This window comes from Hemicordylus capensis, chromosome 2 (assembly GCF_027244095.1).
Source record: "Hemicordylus capensis ecotype Gifberg chromosome 2, rHemCap1.1.pri, whole genome shotgun sequence".
NCBI classification, from domain to species: Eukaryota; Metazoa; Chordata; class Lepidosauria; order Squamata; family Cordylidae; genus Hemicordylus; species Hemicordylus capensis.
Window position 1 is genome coordinate 401494184 of NC_069658.1, and position 26785 is coordinate 401520968.

The 26785-nt window shown below is 42.2% G+C and overlaps 2 protein-coding genes across 3 annotated transcripts in view; both read left to right on the forward strand.

Annotated features, from left to right (window-relative positions):
* SLC26A11 (solute carrier family 26 member 11) overlaps positions 1 to 2516 on the forward strand; it is a 44003-nt gene extending 41487 nt beyond the window's left edge. For both annotated transcript variants that reach the window (XM_053299020.1, XM_053299021.1), the window contains exons 16-17: positions 112 to 184; positions 1911 to 2516. In XM_053299020.1, the coding sequence (XP_053154995.1) occupies positions 112 to 184; positions 1911 to 2002 (165 nt within the window). In that variant the 3' untranslated portion in view covers positions 2003 to 2516. The remainder of the gene's footprint in view (positions 1 to 111; positions 185 to 1910) is intronic.
* A 7233-nt stretch (positions 2517 to 9749) lies between these two features.
* RNF213 (ring finger protein 213) overlaps positions 9750 to 26785 on the forward strand; it is a 225636-nt gene continuing 208600 nt past the window's right edge. The window contains exons 1-3 of the mRNA XM_053293465.1: positions 9750 to 9837; positions 13887 to 14049; positions 22131 to 22285. Of these exons, the coding sequence (XP_053149440.1) occupies positions 13921 to 14049; positions 22131 to 22285 (284 nt within the window). The 5' untranslated portion in view covers positions 9750 to 9837; positions 13887 to 13920. The remainder of the gene's footprint in view (positions 9838 to 13886; positions 14050 to 22130; positions 22286 to 26785) is intronic.

The following is a 26785-nucleotide window of genomic DNA, read 5'->3' on the forward strand; positions in this document are numbered from 1 at the left end:
CTCCAAAATTACCTACGTGCACCACTGTTCAGATTTCCTAGGTCTTTTGCATCTTCCATGCATGTTGTGGAATGTAACTGATCAATTCCCTCTTTACCTTCCTTTCCACAGGCTCATGTTTTTCAGGTCTTGCTGGCTGCTGATCTAGAAGGATTCTGTTATTTCTCTAGATTGGATGATGCAGGTGTGTACGGCTAGAAAGAATCTAACAAAGATAACTACTTTTCAGACAAATATTTTGAGTGTTTAGGACTAGAATTTCTTGTTACAAAATGTTGCTGCCTTGTTGATTCTACAAGGAGAGAGTCACTCTAGAAGAATTAACACAAGTCTTGTCTTGACTTTTTTTTTTTGCTTGCCCCAAGAGAGTTCAATTTCCTATTGTCCTTGCAGCACAAGTAAGAAGTGTGTTATGTATCACAAGCCTTATATTCTTTTCTTTCGAGCATAGTGTTGCCATGTGCGTGCATGTGTGTCCAAGTGCAATGAGGTGATAGGATGTTGGGTTGGAATGCATACAGAAACACCAGCTGCACTATTAACTATATTAATAGTTTACCTTACCTGGATGGAGATAGCTTGGCCACAGTTACCCATGCTCTGGTAACCTCCCACTTAGATTATTGCAGAGCAGTGTATGTGGGGTTGCCTTTGAAAACCGTCTGGAAACTGTATTTGGTCCAAAATAGGGGTTCAAGATTATTAACGGGTTGGGCATTTTGATCATATCATGCTAGTGCTTCAGCTGCACTGGTTCCCAATTGGTTTCTGGGCCCAGTTCAAAGTGTGGTTTTTAATGGCTTGAGGGCAGGTTACCAGAGAGAGTGCCTTGCCCTCATCTGTCCCAACTCAGACGCTGAAGATCTTCTTCAGAGGCCCTGCTCTGAGTTCCCCTGCCAAATGAGGTAAGGTGGGTGGCTACTAAGGAGAGGGCCTTTTGGGTGATGTCACCTCATCTATGGAATAGCCTCCCTCGTAAGACCCGTCTGGCGTCACTTGGTTATTTTAGACATCAGGTGAAGACCTTTCTGTTCACTCAGGCTCCTAAAAATTGATTTAAAAAAGGGTTTTAATTTTCTTTATTTTATAATATAATTTGTCTTGTGGTGTTTTATTAGATGTGTTTTACCATAGTGTTGTGAGCCACCCAGGGAACGGTTTGTTATTGGGTGGCTAACAAAGGGCAGACTATCTAATCATCTAGCTAATTCTCCTAAATGTACCCGTCGTTGATCCCATGTGTGGCAGCTCTTGTGAGAGTTCGCGAGCAAGCCGATGGTTAGCGATGGGGATGGGTGGCCCAGCCGGCTGCTGAGAAGTGGCCGCCGCTAGGTTGGCCACGGAGGAGATGCGGCGGCCAACTGTGGAAGGGAAGTGGCTGCTGCCAGGCTGGCCAGCTATGATGCAGAAGCGGCGGCTGCCAGGAATGGGCGGACAAGGGAAGCTCCAGCCAGGCCGGTGAGGAACACCGCCGCTGGTGGGCGGGGAGGGAAAGGAAAGCGCCACTAGGCTGGCTGAAGAGAGGGAAAGGCAAGCAGAATGGGAACTGGGGCTGAAGGGAGTGGGGGGAAATGAAGATGGGGAGGAGAGATGGAGAACTAGGGGTACAGATGCTCTGCATTGGATCAGTTAGTTGTTGTTGTTACTACTACGACTACTACTACACAGAGGTTCCTGCTCAGCTTTGGAACTCATTGTGTGACCTTGAACAAGTCAGGAAAGAGTGAAGGATTCAGTTGATCTAGACCAATTTGCTTCAGACTGAAATGAGGGTCACTAGATCTACCAACCAATAATGGCCTGTCTTTTTGTACCACTTTGGTACACTTGTCCAGTCATTAATATGTAGGTATTTCTGCTAATTCAGTCTTAACAGTGTGTTTTATTTTTTCCCATTGTCTCTCCTGCAGCAAAGAGTCTTGAAAAAGAATTGCACAGTTCCAGTGAAGCCCTGTTTGAATGTGGTGATAGCTTATTGCCAACATCTGCGATCATTCAGTGAGGGTGCAAAGCCATCCATATCTGTGCTCAAAGAGTAGGAGTTTATTATTCTTGACACTGAAGTGTCTGGCCTTGGAACATACCTCAGAGTATGGACACAGGTTGCAGATGCCCTGCATTTATGTGTGCATGACTTCAAATTGCAACATCACAAGCTGGACCTCTTCAACTTTCAGGCATGAGATGAAGCTACAATAACATACAAGTCATCCAGTGTTTCAGGACTGTGGGGAAACTGAAGTGATATGATTCTGGATTAGCCGTGCTTCCAGTGGGAAGAGTGGTGGTATACCCTTGATGCTTATTTATTTCTAACATTAATTTCACTCCAGTGATATAGTTAAGAGAACACTAATCTAGAAAGGGAAGTATGACAATTGAGTTTATATGAAATAAAGCAGAAAAAAATGAAAAAAGGGCTGAGTGTTGATGGATAGTCTGCACCTCTGGCTAATTGTTTTCATTTGTAAGGCTTTGAGGATTGCAGTGTTCAAGGCTCTTTATTTTACAGTGTGTTTAGTAGTCCACTTTTTTTCATTTCCAACACATTGCAGACACCTACCTCTTTCAAGCCATTATTTGTAAAAGCAGAGCTGGGACGAGGAATAGGCAAGCTAGGCATAGAGGCACAATGAATGACAATTTTAGCTATTAAGTGTTATACTCTATAAACATTTTTAATACCAGAAAATTCCTTGCTATATTTTGTGATGGTTTGGGTCACAGGCATTAAAATGAAGGCCCAAAGCCTTTTAGGGGGCAGTAAGAACATAAGAAGCTGCCTTATACTGAGTCAGACTCTTGGTACATCTAGCTCAGTCTTGTCTATGCTGACCGGTAGCATCTCTCTATGGTTTGGGGGCAAGAGTCTTTCCCAGTTTTACTTACAGGTGCCAGGGATTGAACATGGGACCTCCCTCATACTAAGCAGATGCTCTACCATGGAGCATCCCCAGTTCTGCATGAATATTTGGTGATTTATGGTATGGGGAAGAGAGTGGTTACTGAAATCCTTACAAAAGGCAGATGGACAGAGCTACAGTGCAAAACAACAATCCCACCCTCCTTTCTCTTTTCTGGAGTGTGGGGTGTGTGGGGGGGAGGGGTGTGTTCCTTGCAGGAAGGGATAGTAGGATCCTGAGAGGGAGGGAGGGATAGATAGATAGATGGTACACACAAAAGTAAGATGGAAACCAGAGGCTGCCAGGGAATGCACCCTCCCCACAGGTGTGTTGTCTGAACCTGCCAAATGCCAGTTCCCAACGTGACCCTGACTTTTGCCTGAGATTCTCCGCCCAACTTCAAATGTCGGTGACAGGTTGGGGCAGAGAATCTCAGGCGGAAATTGAGAACTGGTGCGGGAACCAGTTTTGAGACATAAAATTGTATAGTTTATACATTTATTATTAGGGGCATAATTTTCAAGCTTGGCCCAGGGTGCACAAATGCCCTGTCGTAGCTCTGTGTACAAGTGTCGGACCTTCCACATCTGCCGCAGTTCCAAGTGGCTTCTTGCATGTTATTACTTCTGAAATCACAGATGCTTCTGCTGTCAAAGAAACAATTTTTTGGGCTACATTCATTCTCACTATTCCTTTGTTCTGTTGTACATAGAATTTTCAGATTATACCAGTGCTGTGACTCAACTAACCCTCTAGCCCAGCAGTAGGCAACCTTGGCTCTCCAGCTGCTGCCGGACTACAATTCCCATCACATGCAGCTGCAATATATGGTGCTTAAGGATGATGGGAGTTGCAGTTGAGCAACAGCTGAGGAGGCAGGGTTGCCTATCCCTGTACTGCCGTGTCTCCAGTAGCACCTAGTGACAAAAACCTGCAAGATGTGGGGTAATCTCTCATTAAACTATTTACCTTCCTACTGAAATGTAAAGCAAATCGTATGTTCAAAATCTAGGCTGCATATCCCCCCCCCAAATATATCTTTAATAACATTCTTTAGCACAAGGATACAATAAGTGAATCTCACTATTAAGGGTGATCTATCTTTTGGGCCTAGAACCGACTATAACACAGTATACTAGCTAGAGGTGAACAATTGTGCAAGGTTCGGCTGCAATCTTTAGGCCACATGTGTGAATTTCACATATTCAAATTCATTTGATTTACTTTGCAGTAAGCTTCTCAATTTGTTCATTCCCTAGGATTTGTTCTGTATAATTATTCCAGCCAGTCAGTAGTAAAGCTACTTAGATTTTCCACAGGAGGTCAGAATGGCTTGGATTTGCAGATAGTAGTGAGTGAAGTGAGCTCTCTTTCAGTCTCATCTTTGTAGAGTAAGTAATAGAAGAGAGAAATGTTAGTCATTAACTAGGAAGTCTCATCTTAACTGATTTCAACAAATGTCCCCTTCCTGGTTTCTTTTGAATGACAGGTGTGACCTTATTCTGTCCTCATGTCCTTTGTGACAATGGAAAATCAGCAGTTGCAATTGCATAGAAAATGGAACAGGGGTCTTGGTCATGCACATTACTCAGTATGCCAGAAGAACTACATTATCTCTTGTAGTAAAACTGGTAGAGTCTCCTAGTGGAACAACCCTTTTAAAACACTACCATGGTGAGAGGGGGCTTCTGATAGCGATAGCTTCCCATGTAAACTTGAGAATTTCCCACGAAGAGATTGATGTTTACACCACAAAGCTGAGAAACTTTTCTCCCTGCATGACATTTGAATCAGCGGTCAAGTACTTTTTCATGCAGTGCCTAAACTTGTGGAATTTTCTGCTTCAAGATGTGACCGTTAACAACCTGGATGGCTTTAAGAGGGGTTTGGATACATTCATGGAGGACAGGTCTATCAACAGCTATTAGTCTGAGGGCTATAGGCCACCTCCAGCCTCAGAGGCAGGATGCCTTTGAATACCAGCTACAGGGGAATAACAGTAGGAGATAGGGCATGTCCTTAGTTCTTGTCTGTGTGTGTCCCAGTGGAACCTAGTGGGCCACTGTGTGAAACAGGATGCTGGACTAGATGGGCCATGGGCCTGATCCAGCAGGGCTGTTCTTATGTTCTTATCCTTGCAGACTTTCACTTCTGTTTGGTTAGTGCTTATCATAGAGCAAATGTACTCTCCACCCACCCCCGCCCTGCTGTGCAGGGCTGATTCATCAGTCCTATACTCAAATGAGACAGTCAGATCTACTTTCAAAATCCTAACTAAACTTGAACAGGACTGACTGAAGACCCTGGAACACCTTGTACAGGCCTCTTGTTCAAGAGCCATCTCTGGCTCAGTGACTTATCTGTTGGAGATTAGAATCCTCCTTGACTTTGTCCCTTCATCTCCACTGTACTATCCCACCTCTCTTTTCCAGTTCTGATTCAAGAAAGTGGCTGCCATTCAGCTGTTGAAAGCTCTATAACCACAGCTGGTGGTGAAGGCTAGAACTGCCTCCTTGTCATAGGGTTGCCATAATCTGATAAGGAGCTACCTACCATCACCTAAGAGCTACCAGGAACTCAGGAAGAGGGTTTGGAGAGTAATGATGTTTGTAGGACAAACTCTTTTAGAGCCAGAGGTGGTCATGCCCCTTTCAGTATGGTCCAGCTTCTACAGAAAAATTGTATTAGTCGATCAAATTGACTGCATACCTTGGCACTGGGCAGCTTTCAGTTCCAGCCAAAGGAACCCCATCACACATGGGGGAAGGCTCTTTGAGAATGTCTCCCTGCCCTAATTTTTCCACTCTTAAGGATGAGGAGGGGATAATCTTGGTCCTATTCTGATAACAGCAGAAAGTCAGAATTTCAGCTGTTGCGGGGCCACATTCTGATAGGGGCACTGTCCCTTGAAACCAGCCCTTGACTCTAGGTCTGTCCTCCACAAACATGAGAATCAGCCACACACATGTGCTACCATTCCAGTTAGTTGGGAGTAGAAGGAGAAATCCGAACCAGGCTCCCTCCAGCAATCCTGCTGAGATCATCTGACTCCTCTTCTCTACAGCCATTACATATGGCTATAGATAGCAGCAGCCAGGGACTCGAGTTCTGGGTCCTGGCCATTTGCGATCTGGTTTCTCCCCTCCCAAGTATGGTGCTCACCTGCAGCCATTTATTTATTGTTTTGTACACCGCCTTTCATTAAAACAATCCCAAGGTGGTTCACATCAAAAAATTAAAGACTATAAAATTACACAATTAAAATATTAAGCTAAAAAAATATAAAAACAAAAATCTGACTAAAAAGATGTAAAATACAAGCACAATTTTACAATTCAAAAATACAAAGCGGCAGCAGTAGAGTTAATAATATAAAAGCCAGGATTTCACAAGCTTTCTGAAAACTGTGATAGAGACTGAGGAGCTAATAGCCACCGGGAGAGCATTCCAGTGTCTGGGGGCAGCAACAGAGAAGGCCCCGTCCCACATGCAGTGCAGCTCAGCCTCCCTCATTGTTGACACCTGGAGCAGAGCCCCCTCAGACAACCATTCTGCCTGCAGCCAGCCAGTTATCCTCCCTCAGAGGGTTGGTAGAAGTTTTTACGTACTGATTGATTTCTATTAATATTGCAATCTACCTTGGGAACTTGGGTTTAAAAGCAGGATAGAAATGTAAAACCTAAACCACTGTTGAGCTAAATAACATCAGAATCCAAAATTTCACAATATCCAAGAAACAACACTGCTTTCACTTTCTTTTCTCGTCACAGTAAATTACAAAAAAGGAAGTCCAGTGCTTAGTTCTTGAAATGTTAAAACAGGAAGTTACATTGCACAAAAGCTGTCATCTAAAAACCTCCCCCACATCAGAGAAACCTTGAAATCTTGGTTACTTAAAGTAATTCAACAGTGTTGAAGGGAGTGAGCATATCCTGAAATGAGGTTTCACAGGACTGAAATGTTGTGGAATAAGGAGCAACTGAGACATAAAAGAGACAAATCTTATGGGCATGGAGGAACAGGCACTACCTTCTGTTTTATGAGATCATCTTGTGAGACAAAAGCTTTCCCTTCACTAAAAACACAATATCCCTCCTATTCCTGGAGATTTTCCAAACGGCGATTTACTCCTGCGTCACTATGCAAAGGGTGTGGGTGTGGAGAGGAGTTCATACAAGGGAGGGATTTACAAATACTTCAATATGGTAACAGCAAAGTCTTGTTTGTACAGCCAATGGCTTTTTAATGACAATTGGGCCTTAATCTATGTGTGTGCTTTTAAAATTTGCCCTTTGGGAGAGTTTTGTAAATAGCAGTGCAGAATACTCAGGCATTTTTGCAGAACCATATGGAGAGACCCTGCAAATAAAGTGAGAGGTGGAGGTGTGGATACCTGCCTGATTTTGGGGAAGGGGAGTTTCAGCTTCACCTGCCACCCTTTCAGTTCCTAACCTGGCAGAATAGTTTTCTGTGCCCTGAATTTAACTGAAGGTCATTTTTTAAAATTCCACCCCCAGCCCCAACGTCTTCACACACTGCCAGCAGCGTGTTAGAACAATGGACAGACACTTCACAGAGGAAAATCCAAAATCCATATCATTAAAATTATTGGAAAATTTGAAGATAATATGGCAGCTGAAACATAACATGGCAGAAGCCGGCAGCTCGGAAAAAAATTAGAGCGATTTCCCACCCACACAGCTGTGGTTATTGTTCTCGGTGTGTGTGTGTGTGTGTGTGTGTGTGTTCTGACAGGGTGTCCTTGCACACCCATCCTATTGCAAAAGGATGAAAACAAGAGGGCAATCCCTTTTGAATCAGCATGGTGGGCAAGGACATGTCCTTAAACCAGGAAGTTGGGGGGTGGGATTTCAGAGTGCAGTGATGGCTGGACAAAGAGCTCTGACATTTGGTGCACACATAGTGGAATATGGCAGGACTCTGGATATTTAATTTCAAGTAAATCAGTGCAGATAGCGATTTTTAAACATTCCTAAAGATTAAGCCAAAATTGCACCCACATATGAGTATTATGGCACAAAATAACATGAAATCTGAGAATAACTGAATTAAAACAAACACCATTAAAAATCAACAGATTTCTACACGCACGTATGCAGCACTGATGGAGTTGGTGCATGGAAAGCATTGTTCTACAAACTCAGTGACACAGGGAGAGGTCTTACAGCACAGTCTGTTTACAATCATATAATTTGCTTTCATTATTCAAACTGGGCAAATCTCTCTTTTCTTCCACAGTGGAAATTTGATTGATAAATGGAGATACATTGTTGAAATTAAATATATTGCTGAAATGTCCTAAAAGCTCTCTCTGTCAGAAAAACAGTAAAGTTGAATAATAAGATATATGTATAAACCTAAACCAGGGATAGGGGTATTGTGTTGCTTTCACTGAAGGGAAAGCCTCTGTATCACAAGAGGATCTCAATGGTAAAACAGAAGGTATTGTAGTGCCTGTTCCCTCCAGGCCCATAAGCCTTGCCTCCTTTATGTATTATTTGCTCCGTATTCCACACCATTTCAGTCCCATCAAAAGTCGTTTCAGGACACTCTCCCCACCTTGGCGGAATTTATGTAAGGTGGCTGAAGTGTGGGATATCACTTCCTTCCTGTTTCAGTGTTTCAGGAACTAAACACTGGATTTACTTTTCCTGTTTCTTTGCTTTTTTAATATACTGTGATGAGAAATGAAATGAAAAGCAGTGTTGTTTCTCAGAAGCTTTTCAACTCCCGACTGGGTATGATCCAGGAAAGGCTGAGTGGAAGGGGATGAGTGACCTCGTGGGCTGGGACTTCACTTCCTCCCACTTTTGTTGAGTGCCACTGTTGCTCATAATGTCTGAATAGGGTTCATATTATACCAGATTAGATTTGTAATCATTTTTGTTTTATAGAAAACATATTACATAGTTGTTAACTAGCATTTTGAAGAGTAATGGGGAGGAAGTGATAATGTTTCATCCAGAAGCATACTTTGTAAAGCATTTCCAGGTATGCTTTACAAGGTATAAAAGCATACCTTGTAAGAGAGAAAATATTTAATGGGTTAAAAAAAAATTCTATGGATGTTCAGCAGAACAGAACATAAATGTGGACATTCATGACAAAGCCCATCTCAGCCACAAATAACACTTAATGGTTTTATGTAAAGCATTGTTCTCTCAGTCTAACCTCACCCCTTATGCTGGAGGAAAATAGTACTAGCTTTAGAGCGGACATTTCAGGGGGTCTTCAGTAAACTGCCCACCATGGGCCCTCTTTTTCTGCTTAGGTGGGCTTCTGTTGCTCTTCCACCACACAAAGGCTATGGGCAGAGAGGTCGTGAATGGTGATCTCAAGGCCTTCACCATTGTCCAGTCAGTGATGCCAAGCCCTGATGCTTCTGGCCTGGCCTGGTTTCACTTACAAGGTGTTGCGAATTCTTCTGAGATAACTTGTGTGGACACCAAAGAAGAGCACCGTACCATGGCTAAGAAGGTTTTGTTTGGACGCTTGCGCCTGATCCATTCCGGCAAGATAAAGACATTCACACCGAAAGTTAAGGGGCATAACCTTCAGGCCGCTCTGAGCCTTGCCAAATCTTGTTTGTAACTTAAGCAGTGGGGAAGAAAATAATACTGAGGAAAAGACATGCTTATTTCTCGCCGTTATTTTTCCCGCCAGGAAAATACATGTTTTTCTCCCCCGCCGTTAGCATTTGAAGGATAATCTCATTCGCCTTGAGGCAATTTGGAATTCCCCACCTCCGGACATTGTTGCAACTGCCGCGAAAAAGCTATAAATGGAAAGTGGAAGTGTCACGAAGACAATTTCCTTTAAGACCAAGAGGAGTTTCGCTTCAAGCACAACTTGCCGGCTTGGGTGCTTGTCGGGAGTCAGAGAGAGAAGATTTTTATCATTCTGTTCAGCCAGGGTGAGTAGCAAATAACGTTCTGAGTGTGTTTATGCCGCCAACTTGCCTTGTTTTCTTGGAAAAACTTCCAGAGGAAATACCTCCCCACCCAGTCCCTTGTAAGAAAAACCAGCAAGAATCTTGTGACAATTGAAAAACTAACAAATGTATTTTATAGGCTTTTATGAACGGAATGTTACGTGACCCACTTAATCAGATGCAGCGGGATCCGCTGCATCTAACGAAGTGAGCTGTAAGTCTCTAATTCACAAACGCTGATGATGCTAACTAAAATGACAGTGTCTGTCAAAAGCTTCGTTATTTTCTCTTCTAGTTGGAGTTGTTGAAACCTTTTGTGGCAGAGCTGCAGAGGAAGCTGCACAGGAGCGAGCCTCATCTCTTGCCGGCAAGCGGGGGCGGCGGGGTGGGGCCGAAGTTATTGTTTTTAACTCAGTAGCAGCTAATACCCTTGTTGCGGGAAAAGTTCTGGGGTTCTTTTGCCCGTTTGTGAGAATGCGGAGGGAATATGGGGTCGGGGCTGGACAACACCGGCATGGATATGAAATTGAGTGGTGGTGCTGAGCTGCAAGAGTCCTAGGATGGGGAGGGGGGAGGCAGGGGTGTGCAGCTAGCTAGGTCACTTTTAGAACTTGGACCTAATGGCCTCCCCACCCACCCCCCGCCGCCACACACACACACACACACACACACACACACACACACACACTTCACTCCGTCCTGAGTCCTTGGTGATTTCAATCTATTCGTTCCCGTCCTGCCCTCAGGAACAACAGAAAACAAGTTCACTCCTCTTCCGAACACACTCGCTGATGGCTTCCTAAACTTGGCGACTGGAAACCAGGCTTTTTCTAGAGTTGCCGGGGGATGCTGGAACACGCTTCCTAATGAAATTAGAGTTTCCTCTTCCTTGAATGCTTTTGAAAAGGACCTAAAAACATACCTGTTAGCCAGGCTTTTAGTTTATATTTCTAAAGCTTTGAGTTTTTAATCTGTATTTTTAAACTGTTTTCATCGTGTTAATGGTTTTTACACTGTGAACTGCCCAGGGACTCTTTGTATAGGGTGCATGTGGTATAGAAATGTAATAAATAAATAAAAAATTAAAACCACAACACATGCCCCTTGCTTCACAGTTCTCGCGCAGACCTTCTGGATCACAAACCAACTTGGACAAAGTTCATTTGGGTGGGGAATGTTGGTTGATTGTCTGGATGTTAACAGTTCCATTTTCACTAGGTGTGGTACTCTGTAGGTAGAGAGAACTCTTTAGGGCAGATTTACTGCAGCAGGGAAAAAATCAATAAAAACCACAGGGTTGACTGACTTCTTTGAAATGAAAAATAGAAGAGTGTTGCCACCCTGTCCAACATCTGTGCCCAATTTCTGTGACTAATCCAAATCCAATACACCAAGTCCTGCCACCCTACACTATATCTCTGCCCAATTTCAAAGGCCTTTGCCAAGCCATTCTAGGAATATACCAAGCATGCGGGGGATAAACCACACAAGCCCCATAGTCCCCCATCAGGGCTGGATTAAGGGCAACTGATGCCCTAACTACAGCCCAACAATGGTGCCCCCCTTGCCCCCTTCCATTGCTTAACTGACAAGACATTAAGACTCAAGCAAATTATTTACTTATACCTTAATTTTAAAAAGTTTTCTTCTAGATTTTTTAAGGTAAAACAAAACAGTTCCACTGTCTACAATTTCATATAAATAGCCGCAACAGAAAGAATTCCTCCCTTCTACTGGAAGTGAACAGGAACAGAGATATGACTGGAGCATCGGACTGAGGGGGTGTTCAGCACCCACATGCACTGGCTCTCTATTGTTGGAGGATTTCTAGATAAGGTGTTTAATCTGGGATTGTTACATTCTATTCTCTTATTCCACATGTATCATATTGTATTGTAATTTTATTTACAGTCACTAGACCAAACAGATCCACATGTATCTATTTTCCCTTATGCTTAAATAATGTATTTATTTATTTAATTATTTAAATTCAATTCATTAATATGGAAAATATAACTTTACAACACTGGTACAGCAGCACAATGACCACAGGCCTGGAGTGGTGTTAGCACTACTGTTCCATCATGTTTTGCACGCCCAGATACAACAGACCACAACAGAAGAGGGGAGGATCCCTCTACTGTGTTCCCAAAACACATAATGGGCAGGTTCAGATGAACAGCAGCCGCTACACGCGATAGTATCAGGGTCATGGTGACACGCGCCTGCCCCAACTTCACTAAAGGATGTGCTGACATGATCCTAACATATCCTTTAATCACACATAAGGCGATTCATTGGAATCGTTCCTCACCAAGAGCTACAAAACCCTGTTTAAACAGGGTGATGTATCGTGAGCTGCAGGAATGTGTTTTCCTGGAGAGTGAAACTGAATAAGCCTTGCTCTGTTTATGGTTCTATAACTTTTGTATTGGTGAGTAAAGGTGGACAAAGTCCATTTGTGTCTTCGCTGCTTGTTCAATCTGTCTTTTCTCACACCTCCTCTGTGTTCATTTTCCTTTTAGGGTCTATGGAAATAGTGCTTAAAGCAGCACCTGTTTAACCTACTAAACTGTCTTAAATTTTGCTATTGGAGGGCTGGATGGACAACTTATTTATTTATCTATCTATCAAATTTGTACACCACCCCAAACTTTCGTCTCTGGGCAGTTAACAATAGCATAAAACAAGTAGCATTAGCAATAGCATTAACAAGTAGCATAAAATAACATATACAAATACTTAAAATTTAAAAATCAACCACAGATTAAAACCTAAAAATGTTAAAAGCTGAAAAATCTTGGGTGAAGAGGTGGGTTTTCAGATGCTTTAAAAAAATTGTCAGAGATGGAGAGGATCGTATCTCAGTAGGGAGTGCATTCCACAGTCTCGGGACAGCAACCGAGAAGGCCCGTCCTCAGGTGGCCACCTGCTGAGCTGGCGGCAACTGGAGACGGACCTCTCCAGATGACCTCAATGGGCGGTGGAGCTCATAATGAAGAAGACTTTCTCTTAAATACCCAGGACCTAAGCTGTTAAGGGCTTTATAGGTTATAACTAGCACTTTGTATTTTGCCTGGAAACCTATTGGCAGCCAGTGTAGCTTTATCAGCAAAAGAGTGATGTGGTCTCTCCAAGATGACCCAGAGACCAACGTGGCTGCCGCATTCTGAACCAACTGAAGTTTCCGGACTATGTACAAAGGCAGCCCCACATAGAGCGCATTGCAGAAGTCAAGTCTGGAGGTTACCAACATATGTACCACTGTTTTGAGGTCATTCATCTAAATAAACAGATGCAGCTGGTGTATCAGCTGAAGCTGATAGAAAGCCCTTCTGGCCATCGCTTCAACCTGATATACCAGGAAGAGATGTGGATCCAGAAGTACTCCCAGACTGCAAACCTGTTCTTTTTGGGGAAGTGTGACCCCTATCTAGAACAGGGAGATCAAAATCATCTCTGGAGTTCTGACCCCACACAATAAGTACCTCCGTCTTATCTGGATTCAGTCTCAGTTTATTCTCCCTCATCCAGCCCATTACTGCTTCCAGGCAGGCATTTAGGGAGGTTATGCCATCTCCTGATTATGTTGACATGGAGAAGTAGATCTGAGTGTCTATCAGCATACTGATAACACCCCGCACCAAATCCCCTGATGATCTCTCCCAGCGGTTTCATGTAGATGTTGAAGAGCATTGGAGAGAGTATGGAGCCCTGAGGGATGCCATACATAAGCTCAGATTTCGAAGAGCAACAGTCTCCAATCGACACCATCTGGAATCTGTCCGAGAGGTAGGAGCAGAACCACTGTAAAACAGTGCCTCTCACCCCCAACACTCTGACGTTCCAGAAGGATACTATGGTTGATAGTATCGAAAGCCGCTGAGAGATCCAAAAGGACCAATAGAGTCACACTTCTTCTGTCAAAATTACTGACTAATGTGGATTAAATAACAATTTGCTTTCACCAATGAGACCCTGCCCCTGAACCAGCTGCAGATTTTTATTTAGGAATTCTGTTTCTGTTCCAGAGAATAGAGATGCAGAATTGAGTCCAGGCTGGAAATGAAGCCTGGGGGGAAAGTGAAGGAAGAAAGTTCCCCACCCTTGGAACCATCGGTTGATGAGCAGCAGCCTCCTCAACGAACACGGAGAGATGCGTCTGTGTCAGAGGTATCTGACTCATGGAAGAAAGTGAGTGCAGCATACCTGAGGACAGATCACTTACTATGCAAAGGCTTGTATGACCTGCCTCATTGGCTCATGCAAAAAAGTAGCAATGACTGACGCTCCATATTGATGACTGGTACCTTGAGGCTGACAAATGTGTTTTTCTGGATATTCTCACTAACAATGATTGTAGAAACTTATGTTTGGTTTTTTGTTGCATTTGTAAGCAAACAATTACATTTTACTTCCAGAGGCTAAGTTCTCTGAAAGCAAGGCTGAAGCAAGGCAATCGGTCGGGGATTGGGCCAACAGGCAGCAGTCAAACTGATCAAGTAGCTAGGGGGAAAACCCATATCCAAAGGTCAGGAACATGCTGGGGGGTCAAGCCAAGCAGACAGTTCAAAGAAGCAAATGCACCAGAACAAAGAGACCTTGATAACTGGGACAAGGACAGCTTCAGATAGGGAGCCTCTTATCCTTCCTGCTATGGGTGATGGCATAGAACAGGGCTTTCTTAGAGCCGAAAAGGCATGAGAACCTTCTGTGGTGCAGCAGTGTGTTCTAAGGGAGCAATGTGCAAAGTCACAGGCAAGCAGAACGTGACATAAGGTTGTTCCCTATTTCAGGCCACCCCAACATCAAGCATTTCTTTTTGGGGAGGCTTCCCATGTTCTACATTCCCAACTATCTGACCTTGGATTTCTACAAAGTGCTAGGAACATAGGAAGTTGCCTTTTACTGAGTCAGACCGTTGGTCCATCTAGCTCAGGATTGTCTACACAGACTGGCAGCAGCTTCTCCAAGGTTGCAGGCAGGAGTCTCTCTCAGCCCTATCTGGAGATGCCAGGGACGGAACTTGGAGCCTTCTGCATGCAGTTGCTCTTCCCAGAGTGGCCCCATCCCATGTTCCCTCTAAGGCGTGCACACATGCCTGCGCTCACAAGTTTTTTTGATGTCCTCTCAGTTAATTTTAGATCCCGCTCAAGTTAAATCAGGAAGGCCCCATTCTGAATGCATGTGTGTATACACTGCCTTGATATTCTGCCCAGAACAAAACTCACTCTGCACACAGATGAGAAAATTAGAGAGAACACTGGCCCCATCCCCTAAGAGGGATATTGTACAGTGCTCACGAATGTAATCCAAATACAAACCAGGGAGGACCAAAATAGGCCTTGACCAAACTTCCACTCAAACAGTTAATTTCAGTTGCTCTCAAATGGCTGTCTTGAAAATCTGTTTCCTGGTTGCCACAAATACAGCCTGAAGAATTTCAGAGCTGGGGCCTTTCTGTCAGAAAGGAGATATACCTTTTCTGTGAGGACAAGGTGGTGGTGGTAGTAATAATAATAATAATAATAATAATAAATATATTCGGTAGTGATATAGCAATGGAGTTTGGACTAGACAAGTGTGCTGCATTAATAATGAACAGAGGAAAAATAACAAAAACAGAAGTAATAGAACTGCCCAATGGAAGCAAGATCAAGAACCTGGAAGAGAAAGAACATTACAAATACTTGGGCATTCTCCAGGCTGATAACATCACACACACTGAAGTAAAAAGAAAAATTGGAAGTGAATACATCAGGAGAGTTAGAAAAATCCTAAAGTCCAAACTCAATGGTGGGAACACCATAGAAGCCATAAACACCTGGGCTATACCTGTTATCAAATACACTGCAGGAATAATAGACTGGACCTAAGCAGAGCTAGAGACCTAGATCGTAAGACCAGGAAAATCATGACCATCAATCATGCTCTGCACCCCCGCAGTGATGTAGATAGGCTATAGCTCCCTCGCAGCTCAGGTGGAAGAGGAATGTTGCAAGTCCATCAAACAGTAGAGGAGGAGAAAAGAGGTCTTGAAGATTATATCAAGGACAGTGAAGAAGATGCACTTAAAATGGTCAATAATGCGAAACTATTCAACACCAATAAAACAAAGCAGGCCTACAAGAAAGAACAAGTCAAGAACCGAGCAGAAAAATGGAGAAATAAGCCCCTGCATGGTCAATATTTGCACAATATAAGTGGAAAATCAGACATCACCAAGACCTGGCAATGGCCAGGTGACCACCTAATCAGCTGTTGTAAAAAGATCGCACAGACTGACTACAAACAAAGGCATGACAAAGTAGCAGGGATGATACACTGGAACATCTGCAAAAAATACAAGCTACCTGTATCCAAAAATTGGTGGGACCATAAAATTGAAAAAGTTGAAGAAAATGAAGATGTAAAAATATTATGGGACTTCCGACTACAAACAGACAAACATCTGCCACACAATACACCAGATATCACTGTAGTCGAGAAGAAAGAAAAACAAGTCAAAATAATCGACATAGCAATACCAGGGGATAGCAGAATAGAAGAAAAAGAAATAGAAAAAAATCACAAAACACAAAGATCTAAAAATTGAAATTGAAACGTTGTGGCAGAAAAAGACCAAAATAATCCCAGTGGTAATTGGCGCCCTGGGTGCAGTTCCAAAAGACCTTGAAGAGCACCTCAACACCATAGGGGCCACAGAAATCACCATCAGCCAGTTACAAAAAACAGCTTTACTGGGAACAGCCTATATTCTGCGACGATATCTATAACAACAGCAACAACATTAACAATAAAATTCTGGCATCCCAGGTCCTTGGGAAGGACTCGATGTCTGGATAAAACAAACCAGTCAATAACACCTGTCTGACTGTGTAAAATAATAATAATAAGAGGAGCCAGACAGCGAGGGCCTCTCCCATCAACAATATGGTGAGACGTAACTTTAATAAATCTATACTGGATTGGTCGTCGCCCAGGTCAACAAGGACTGCGCCAGGTGCTGGAGTCCCTGGACATCTGGTGGCAAGTGGACTACAGGACTCAGGATCTTCAGTTGAGCAACCAGGGCTGGAGACTGCAGGGTTACTGGAAGAAATGTCACTTAACCGGAAAAAATATACGAAAAATGCCAACAAGGAAATAATGTTCTGTTATTACAAGTCTAGTCCAACTAGAAGAGGTTATTTAAAAAGAATGTACCAAATTTGGAAAGAGAAGCATCCAGATACAGAAATAACAGAACAAAGGCTAGTAGACCAGAGAAGATTCATAATAAGAAATCAAGTATTCACAGGAGTTGAGCTGGAAGAACTGCAAAGAGCAACACAGGCTCAAGATATGGAAGAAGAATTACCACCAACTGAAGAAGTTGCACAGGCGCAGGTGGAGGAGGTGTTGGAAATAGAAGATGCCACTGTTGCTGAACTGTTTCAAAATCAAAACCAAGCAACCTCCCCTTTGCCTTCACCTCAAAAACCCAAATGCCATTTAACAGAAAAGCAACAAGAACTAAAGCAAAAAATAACTGAGCACATGAACCAAACAACCACCAGGGTTCGACTTCCAGCTCTAAAAACAGTTGCCAAAAAACAACTTGCTCAGGCATTAAAAGATGTCAATGCTGCACTTGCAGAAATAACAACCAAGAATTTGCAAGAAACAAACCAACTAATGTGCAGTGCAGCAACAATAACAACACAAGAGCTCAGATATAAGATCAGTGGACCTGTGAAAAAAGAAAGTAATACATCACCTAACTGGAAGATTAGATTAGAAAATAAAATCGCCAGACTTAGATCAGATGCTAGTAAATTGAAAGATATGAAAGACAAGAAGCTGAAGAATGAAAACACCAAACAGTATCTGATCCAAAAATACTGCCTAGATTCAAGGAAAATTAGAGAAGTCCTGGAAATAATAAAGCAGCAAATAAAAGTAGTGTCAAAGAAGATTAGCGGATACGAAGCCAGAATTACACAACACAGGCAGAATCTCCAATTCCAATCGAATCAGAGACGTTTCTACCAAAGCACAGAAGGAGAAACTACAAGGAACCTAGAAACACCAAATAAAGAAGAAACAGTGCAATTCTGGGGGAAATTATGGGACAATCCAATAGATTATAATAAAAAAGCAGGCTGGGTGAAAGAGGTCGAAAAATGTAACCAACAAATGCAAGACCTAATAATAACACCAGAATTAATAAGTGAAAGAGCAAAGAAAATTAAAAATTGGACTGCTCCAGGCGACGATGAACTGCATGTCTTTTGGCTTAAACACCTAACAAGCCTTCATAAACAACTATCAAAATAGTTCAATCACATTTTGCAAGGAGGTGATATTGAACAATGGCTAACAACTGGGAAAACTCATCTCATCATGAAAGACCCAGCAAAAGGTGCAGTTCCAAGTAATTATAGACCGATAACCTGCCTGCCAACCATGTTCAAATTATTAACTGGAATAATAGCAGATGAAGTAATGCAACACTTAAAGGAAATTGACCGAACACCAGAGGCACAAAAGACTAGGTGCTGATTGACAAAATGATTTTAGAAAATTGCAAGAGAAGAAAAACCAATCTAAGTGTTGCATGGATTGACTACAAGAAAGCCTTCCACTCATTGCCTCACACATGGATACTAAAATGTTTAGAAACAACTGGTGTCAGCAAAAACATTCAGATATTTATTTATTTTTTAAAGCAATGAGCATGTGGTGGAGTACACAGTTAACAATCAACGGCGAGACACTTGGGCAGGTTAGCATTAGAAGAGGCATTTTCCAAGGGGACTCACTATCCCCTCTGTTGTTTGTAATCGCCATGACTCCACTTTCACAAATACTAAACAAAACAGGCCTTGGATACCAAACATCTAAAACATCAAATAAAATCAACCATCTGCTGTTCATGGACGATCTGAAGTTGTTGTATGGAAAGTCCCAGTCAGAAATCGAATCACTGCTAAACACTGTCCGTATATTCAGTAGCGATATAGCAATGGAGTTTGGACTAGACAAGTGTGCTGCATTAATAATGAACAGAGGAAAAATAACAAAAACAGAAGTAATAGAACTGCCCAATGGAAGCAAGATCAAGAACCTGGAAGAGAAAGAACATTACATATACTTGGGTATTCTCCAGGCTGATAACACTGCACACACTGAAGTTAAAAGAAAAATTGGAAGTGAATACATCAGGAGAGTTAGAAAAATCCTAAATTCCAAACTAGATCATAAGACCAGGAAAATAATGACTATCAATTATGCACTGCACCCCCACAGTGATGTAGATAGGCTATACCTCCCTCACAACTCAGGTGGAAGAGGAATGCTGCAAGTCCATCAAACAGTAGAGGAGGAGAAAAGAGGCCTTGAAGAATATATAAAGGACAGTGAAGAATATGCACTTCAGATGGTCAATAATAACCAATCAAACCTAGCAGGCCTACAAGAAAGAACAAGTCAAGAACTGAGCAGAAAAAAGGAAAAATAAGCCCCTGCATGGTCAATATTTTCACAATATAAGTGGAAAATCAGACATCACCAAGACCTGGCAATGGCTTAAGAATGGCAACTTGAAGAAAGAAACAGAGGGTTTAATACTGGCGGCACAAGAACAGGCACTAAGAACAAATGCAATAAGAGCAAACGTCGATAAATCAACCACAAACAGCAAGTCCCGCCTTCGTAAAGAAGCAGATGAAACCGTGGACCACCTAATCAGCTGTTGTAAAAAGATCGCACAGACTGACTACAAACAAAGGCATGACAAGGCAGCAGGGATGATACACTGGAACATCTGCAAAAAATACAAGCTACCTGTAGCCAAACATTGGTGGGACCATAAAATTGAAAAAGTGACTTCTGACTACAAACAGACAAACATCTGCCACACAATACACCAGATATAACTGTAGTCAAGAAGAAAGAAAAACAAGTTAAAATAATCGACATAGCAATAACAGGGGATAGCAGAATAGAAGAAAAAGAAATAGAAAAAAATCACAAAACACAAAGATCTACAAATTGAAATTGAAAGGCTGTGGCAGAAAAAGACCAAAATAATCCCAGTGGTAATTGGCGCCCTGGGTGCAGTTCCAAAAGACCTTGAAGAGCACCTCAACACCATAGGGGCCACAGAAATCACCATCAGCCAATTACAAAAAGCAACTTTACTGGGAACAGCCTATATTCTGCGACACCTGTCTGACTGTGTAAATAAATAATAATAATTATTATTATGATGTATTGAACATATTTTTATACAGCCCAAAACTTACATTCTGGGTGGTTTACAAAGATTAAAAATAAAACATTAATTAAAAACAAAAAAACAAAAATTAAAAGCAAGAAATTTAAAACACAATTTAAAATGTTAAAATAATTTTCTAAAAACAACATTAAAACAATCAAAACACTATCACTTAAAAGCCTGGGTAAACAGGTGTATCTTTAAAGACTTTTTAAAAGTTGTCAGAGATGGGGAGGCTCTTATTTCACTAGGGAGCGCATTCCAAAGCCTCGGGGCAGCAACGAAGAAGGTCCCTGAGTGGCTACCAGATGAGCCGGTGGCAAATGCAGACGGACCTCTCCTGATGATCTCAATGGGCGGTGCGGTTCATAACGAAGAAGACGTTCTCTTAAATACCCAGGGCCCAAGCTGTTTAGGGCTTTATAGGTTATGACCAACACCTTGTATTTTGCCCGGAAACATATCGGCAGCCAGTGTAACTCCTTCAATACAGGAGTTATATGGTCTCTCCTAGATGACCCAGAGACCAGCCTGGCTGCCACATTCTGGACCAACTATAGTTTCTGGACTACGTACAAGGGCAGCCCCACATAAAGTGCATTGCAGTAATCCAGTCTGGAGGTTACCAGCAGATGTACCACTGTTTTGAGGTCGTCTATCTCAAGAAACAGACACAGCTGGTGTATCAGCTGAAGCTGATATAAGGCACCTCTGGCCACTGCCTCAACCTGGGGCACCAAGGAGAGACTTGGATCCAGAAGCACCCCTAGACTGTGTACCTGTTCCTTCTGGGGAAGTGTGACCCCATCCAGAACAGGCAGATCAAAATCGTCTCTCGAGTTCCGACCCCGCACAATGAGTACCTCCGTCTTATCTGGATTCAGTCTCAGTTTGTTATCCCTCATCCAGCCCATTATCGCCTCCAGGCAGGCATTTAGGGAGCTTATGCCCTCTCCCGATGATGCTGACATGGAGAAATAGATTTGGGTGTCATCAGCATACTGATAGCACCCTGCACCAAATGTCCTGATGATCTCTCCCAGAGATCATGGCTCAGAACGGATCCCAGAATGGCTCAGAACGGATCCCTAACAGTCACCCCTGTGACATGTTGCTCACTATTTCTCTCTCTCTTCATTCTGATAGTTCAAGTGGTGCCTCAAACAGTGTCATCTTCTATTCCGCCTCCATTACAGCCCCATTGCCACAAACCTGAGCCATCCATGACTCTGAGGACTGATATCTTCCTGGTTTGTGTTGATCTCATGTGCTAGGTCTAGGGATTGCAGGAACCTGTGAAGGGATTGTAGCAACCTGTAACTTGCAAATTAGGGCAGCATATTGGAACCACTGCTGCATGTCCGGCTATAGTTATTTGCTACAGGCAAGTGGAGAGGATTGCTGGTCTTGTGGTAGCAAGCATGACTTGTCCCCTTAGCTGAGCAGGTCCACCCTGGTCGCATATGAAAGGGAGACTAGAAGTGTGAGCACTGGAAGACATTCCCCTCAGGGGATGGAGCTGCTCTGGGAAGAGCAGAAGGTTCCAAGTTCCTGCCCTGGCTTCTCCAAGATAGGGCCGAGAGAGATTCCTGCCTGTAACTGTGGAGAAGCTGCTGCCTGTATGTGAAGACAATACTGAGCTAGATACACCAATGGTCTGACTCGGTATATGGCAGTTGCCTATGTTCCTATGTGTCAAACTGCAAAGTTGCTCAATTTAATATTTTCTGTGCAGATCATTATGCATAGTGTACAGAAATAAGAGAAATTTTTGTGTGAAGGAGTATTCTGGAAACTCTTGATCTCTCTTCTCAGGCTTCGTAATTACATGTGGCAAGCAAACATTTCCTCCCAGCAGCAATACTGGGATGAAAAATGCTCAAGCTCCCCGGCCCCACTTCCACACCCAAGAACTAACATAGGTGTATGTGGCTAGGTAGGCTTATAAAAACAAACAAATAATTGTGGATTAGTAACTTATTCTACCTCTCCCATTGGTGTATGACTATTACAGAAAACAACCATGGATGAAGAAATGACCAAAAGGAAGAGAGATTGTGAAAAAAGAGAAGGAACAACTCTAATAAAAGGATCTGAAAAGGATTCTGCTGTTGCAAATCAGGAGCAGCAGCAACAGACAGACCATGAAGTCAATGTAATTAAGCAAAGGTATAGCATACTTGTATATTTCTAGAAGCAGTTATGAAAATTGGCCAGTAGCAACTTTTTCTCTTTATCTTACAATCAATCTATGCATTACACAGAGTGTGGTAATAGTATTCTGAACTGTTACATTTAAAACTGCAGAGGTGGTGTCATGTGTTAGAATGTTTCTCGGGATGCAAAAGCTCATTGTATGTTGCAAATGAACACATTGGAAGAAAGGAGTAGGATAGACCTCTCTCTGATCAGCTAGCTTGCTATATGTAGGATGTTTCTTTTGTGTTTGCATGGAGGAAGATTAAAAAATATACCTGCCCACCTATAGTCTGAAATGGAACAATCCAGAATTCTACTACCTTATTATTTGTAACATCTGCTTTTGTAAAGGGAGAGAACTGGAGTTCCACTAAATCTGAAATGAGAAAAAATGTAGACCTTTCCAGAATAACAAATGCATAACAATGCAAATCCTAGCATATCTTTTTCTTTTCCACAAAGCCTTCATGGTTAATCTTCAAAATTCAGTTGCATGTTGAGTAATTGTATTTAATTGAGCTTTAACCGGCAATGCATCTGACTTGCCCAAAAGAAGTATGGAAGTTTCAAATATTTGGCCTTTTAAAAAACATCTCTTTCTGTTTCCCCCAGTGGTATTAGGCACTTACTAAAATTGGTGAGGGCACCAGCTGCATTTGGGGCAGGCCTACTATAGCTCCATATAGTTTGAAATGTACTTGCATCACAGAGTAGGCCACAGTTTCTGCTTAAAGAAATGTTGCCAAGCCTCCTTATTCTTCATCTTCCTGACTAGCAATTGTTGAGTGCCAAAATCACCCTGCATTCTGTGTATGCCCTGGAGCTATACTGGAGTCAAGGTAATTAGGCATACTGCCCTCTAGGGGCTCTCAAGTTCCTTTGTGAGGTACAGCAGTTCCTGGAGGAAGGCACAAAAGAAAACACAGAAACAGATTGCATGTTAAAATGCTTACTTAGGCTAAGAAAAATATTACAAAGAAATGAGCTGGCAAGGCTGTGTGTGATGGCTCAATGGCTAACGATTTTGTTTGTTTGTTTGATTTCTATATCGCCCTTCCAAAAATGGCTCAGGGCGGTTTACACAGAGAAATAACAAACAAATAAGATGGAACCCTGTCTCCAAAGGGCTCACAGTCTAAGAAGAAACATAAGATAGACACCAGCAACAGTCACTGGAAGTACTGTATTGGGGGTGGATAGGGCCAGTTACTCTCCCCCTGCTAAATAAAGAGAATCACCACGTTAAAAGGTGTCTATTTGCCAAGTTAGCAGGGGCCATATCTATCTGCTGACAACATCTACCATGGTGAGGAGGAGGGGAGGGCAAGGGAGAAGGAGGAGAGGAAGGAAGCAACGCCAAATGAGGACAGAAGGGGAAAGAGAGGAATGAGACTACGGATTTTGAGGAAAGAGGCGCCCATATTACTGAGTCATGGTAGCAGTATTTGTAGTTGGAGTTCAATGGAAGCGTCAGCCACAGGTTCAGGTGGGTCTCAGAGCACTGGTCCGGAATGCATTGGACAAACAAATTATATATTACCCTAAGTCCTTCATCGGGAGGCAGTCACCAGCAAGGATGATGTCGCTGTATCTTGCCAGCTGGCTGGCAAGCAGGACAGTCAGCAAGTCAGGAGCAAGCCTAAGAGCCCTGCCCCCTGAGCACTCCCTCCTTCTCATGACTGGTCTTCTTATGCCGTAAAAATCTTTGATCTATAGCATATATCCATCATCCATGTCCTGAACATTCCCAAAGTGTTAATGCATCTAACCATAAAGGCATCAATTGCATATCAAATGTTATTACATTCAAGGATGGCATATCCTGAAAGTTTTGTTCTTATCAACAGGAGTGTTCCCTGTCTATTCCCACAAATGTCTCTTTTGTTACTAGGCAAATGTCCTTCACATGCAAAAACATGTCAGCTCAAAGTACAGTCTCTGGTATTTTTCTCATTCCAATTACTGCCTCAGTAATTCAAGAGGGAGGAAGAGGTGTGAAACTAGAGGAAGAGGGAAATCGGAGAGCTAGGTGTGATGCAGTCAGTCTATATACCTTACCAGCTCAAGATACTTGTTTACAGGATAAGCATAATAAAAGGGTATTTTATTTTATTTAACATATTTCTATACTGCCCAAACTCACGTCGCTGGGCAGTTTACAACAGAAAGGTTAAAACATTAGTTAAAACAGAATAAAATACAGAAAAGTTAAAGCATTAATTAAAACAAAATAAATAACAGAAAAGATTGACACATTACAACAATTTAAAATTTTAAAATATTTTAAAAACAATGTTAAAACTATTAAAACACTATTTAATTAAGTCTGGGTGAAAATATGCATCTTTAAAGACTTTTAAAAAGTTGTCAGAGATTTCACCAGATACAAGCAATAAAACTATTGCAGGGTAACTACAAACCAATCCCTTTTAGCGGTTATTTCCCAGAGTTTATACAGAGTTCAAAGTCCCCCAAATCAAGGAAACATCTGCTTCATGAGCAGGTATAGTAGCCACCTTAGGTTTTAGTCTGTCAGTTCCTGATACAGATTCAGGTTGAGCCAGTTAGCACATAACACAACTTCTTCCACCCTCTGTGTGCAATGACAACTTGACATATGAAATAGGGATGGGTTTTGCCAAAATAATAGATAATGAGCTATTTTGGAAGGTGTAACTTTCCCCCACTCTCAGCAGAAACTTATTGACCTTGCTCTGATGATCACAGTTAGTCCAAGGAGTGACCAGCTTAAGACACAAGAGCTGTGTGTGCTCCTTTGATAGTGTGCGAGGGGGAAATCCTGCTTGGAGGACTAAGCAAGCCTGGGAGGTCCAGCTGTGGCTGGGTGCTGCACTGAGCCCTTGTAGATCATCTCTAAGATGGCTGATCGCACATAGTGCCCCAACTTCAATTGCGCCTCTCAGGCAATCATTTCCCAGCCCTCCTAGTGGGATTTCCCCTCACACACAATCACTTTGTAGGAGCATGGGCAGCTCCTGCATCTTAGCTGGCTGCTACTCGGATTAACTTTGCTAAGGCCACTGTGGGATACCATAGCTGTCCCTGTCTTGGTGACCAAAGAAGTTTGCCTGCAGCTTCCCCGCCTACAACACACACACACACCCCGCAGTCTGAACATCCTAAAAGCCCTTGCTGCTCACATGTACCTGTGGTAGATCAGCAAATAAGTTATTTCAAATCCATTTTGATTCACTGGCTGGCTTTAAACATTCCTCTGAAGTTATGAAACTCCAGCCTAATTCTCATTGCCAAAATGTGTATGTTAGTGAGTGAACTATGTATAACCCCTTGGAAAAAAGCAACAGGAGATGTCCTGTCTGACATAGACAGGGAGAACTTCCTCCTGCATGATAAACACACCTACACGTTGTTCTCCCTTTTGAGCCCTCTCAATCAGTTCTCTGTCTTAGTTGGTGGTAGACTAAGATGACAATGTGTACCTCTTTCCTCCAGAAATGTACATGAAGTACTAGCTATAACATATTTGAAGAGTTAGTGTTTGGGTTTGTTTGTAAGTAATTCAGAAATATGAATTTATTTTGCACAGATTCCAAATCTGGCATAAACAACCCTGCCACTTAAATTAGATGAATGCCATGCTTTTTACACCGGAATATGATGGGTGAAGCATTTAAATAATTTTTTTTGTATTTTTAGAAGAGATTCTGAATATAATCATAGTCTAACTGTTCTCAACAGATTGTTAACATTAAATAACCAGATCAATAATTTAAAAATGACATCATGCACAAGAGCTTTCTGAGATTCAAATTTACTATGCATGGTAATTATTCAATAAAATGAATACAGTTTGAAGTTGAAATCCTACAAATTTAAAACTGTTACTCCCTTTTTGCAAGTACATTAATTAAAAATTATATCGCATAAATTTTCTTCAACTCTCCCATTACCAGTAAGTATAATCTACACAAAATGATTCTGCCCAGTCAATGCTAGGCCTCGCCTCCTAATTCTATATAACCATATTAATGATAGTTAGCTCTACCTTCAGCCTCTCAAAGTGTCCAGATTATCTGTTGAGAGGAATGAATTAATGATCTGCACACTACTATTTATTCCCAGCGATCATGCATTTGGGATATCTTAATCCTGAGTCTACTATTCAGCACAATGAATACCATATACATTTTGTAAAAAGAGGAAGGGAACTTTGATATCTGTAAATTTCAACTAGCTCTCTCACTTGCAGTTTCGGAGTTCTTTGCTGACATCTTGCATATTTTATTGCATCAGAGTACTGGGTCACTCCAAATGTAACACAACCTGATCTCTAAATCAAAGTGTGGAGAATGGTTTTGTGATATCTGAATTGAGTCACAAAAATTCTAGTACCAGACTTTAGTATTGGGAGATAATTTTATATTCCCATGGATTCATTTTATTTTGCCACATAAGCAAAAATAAAGCACACAGTGGAAATTCTGGGTC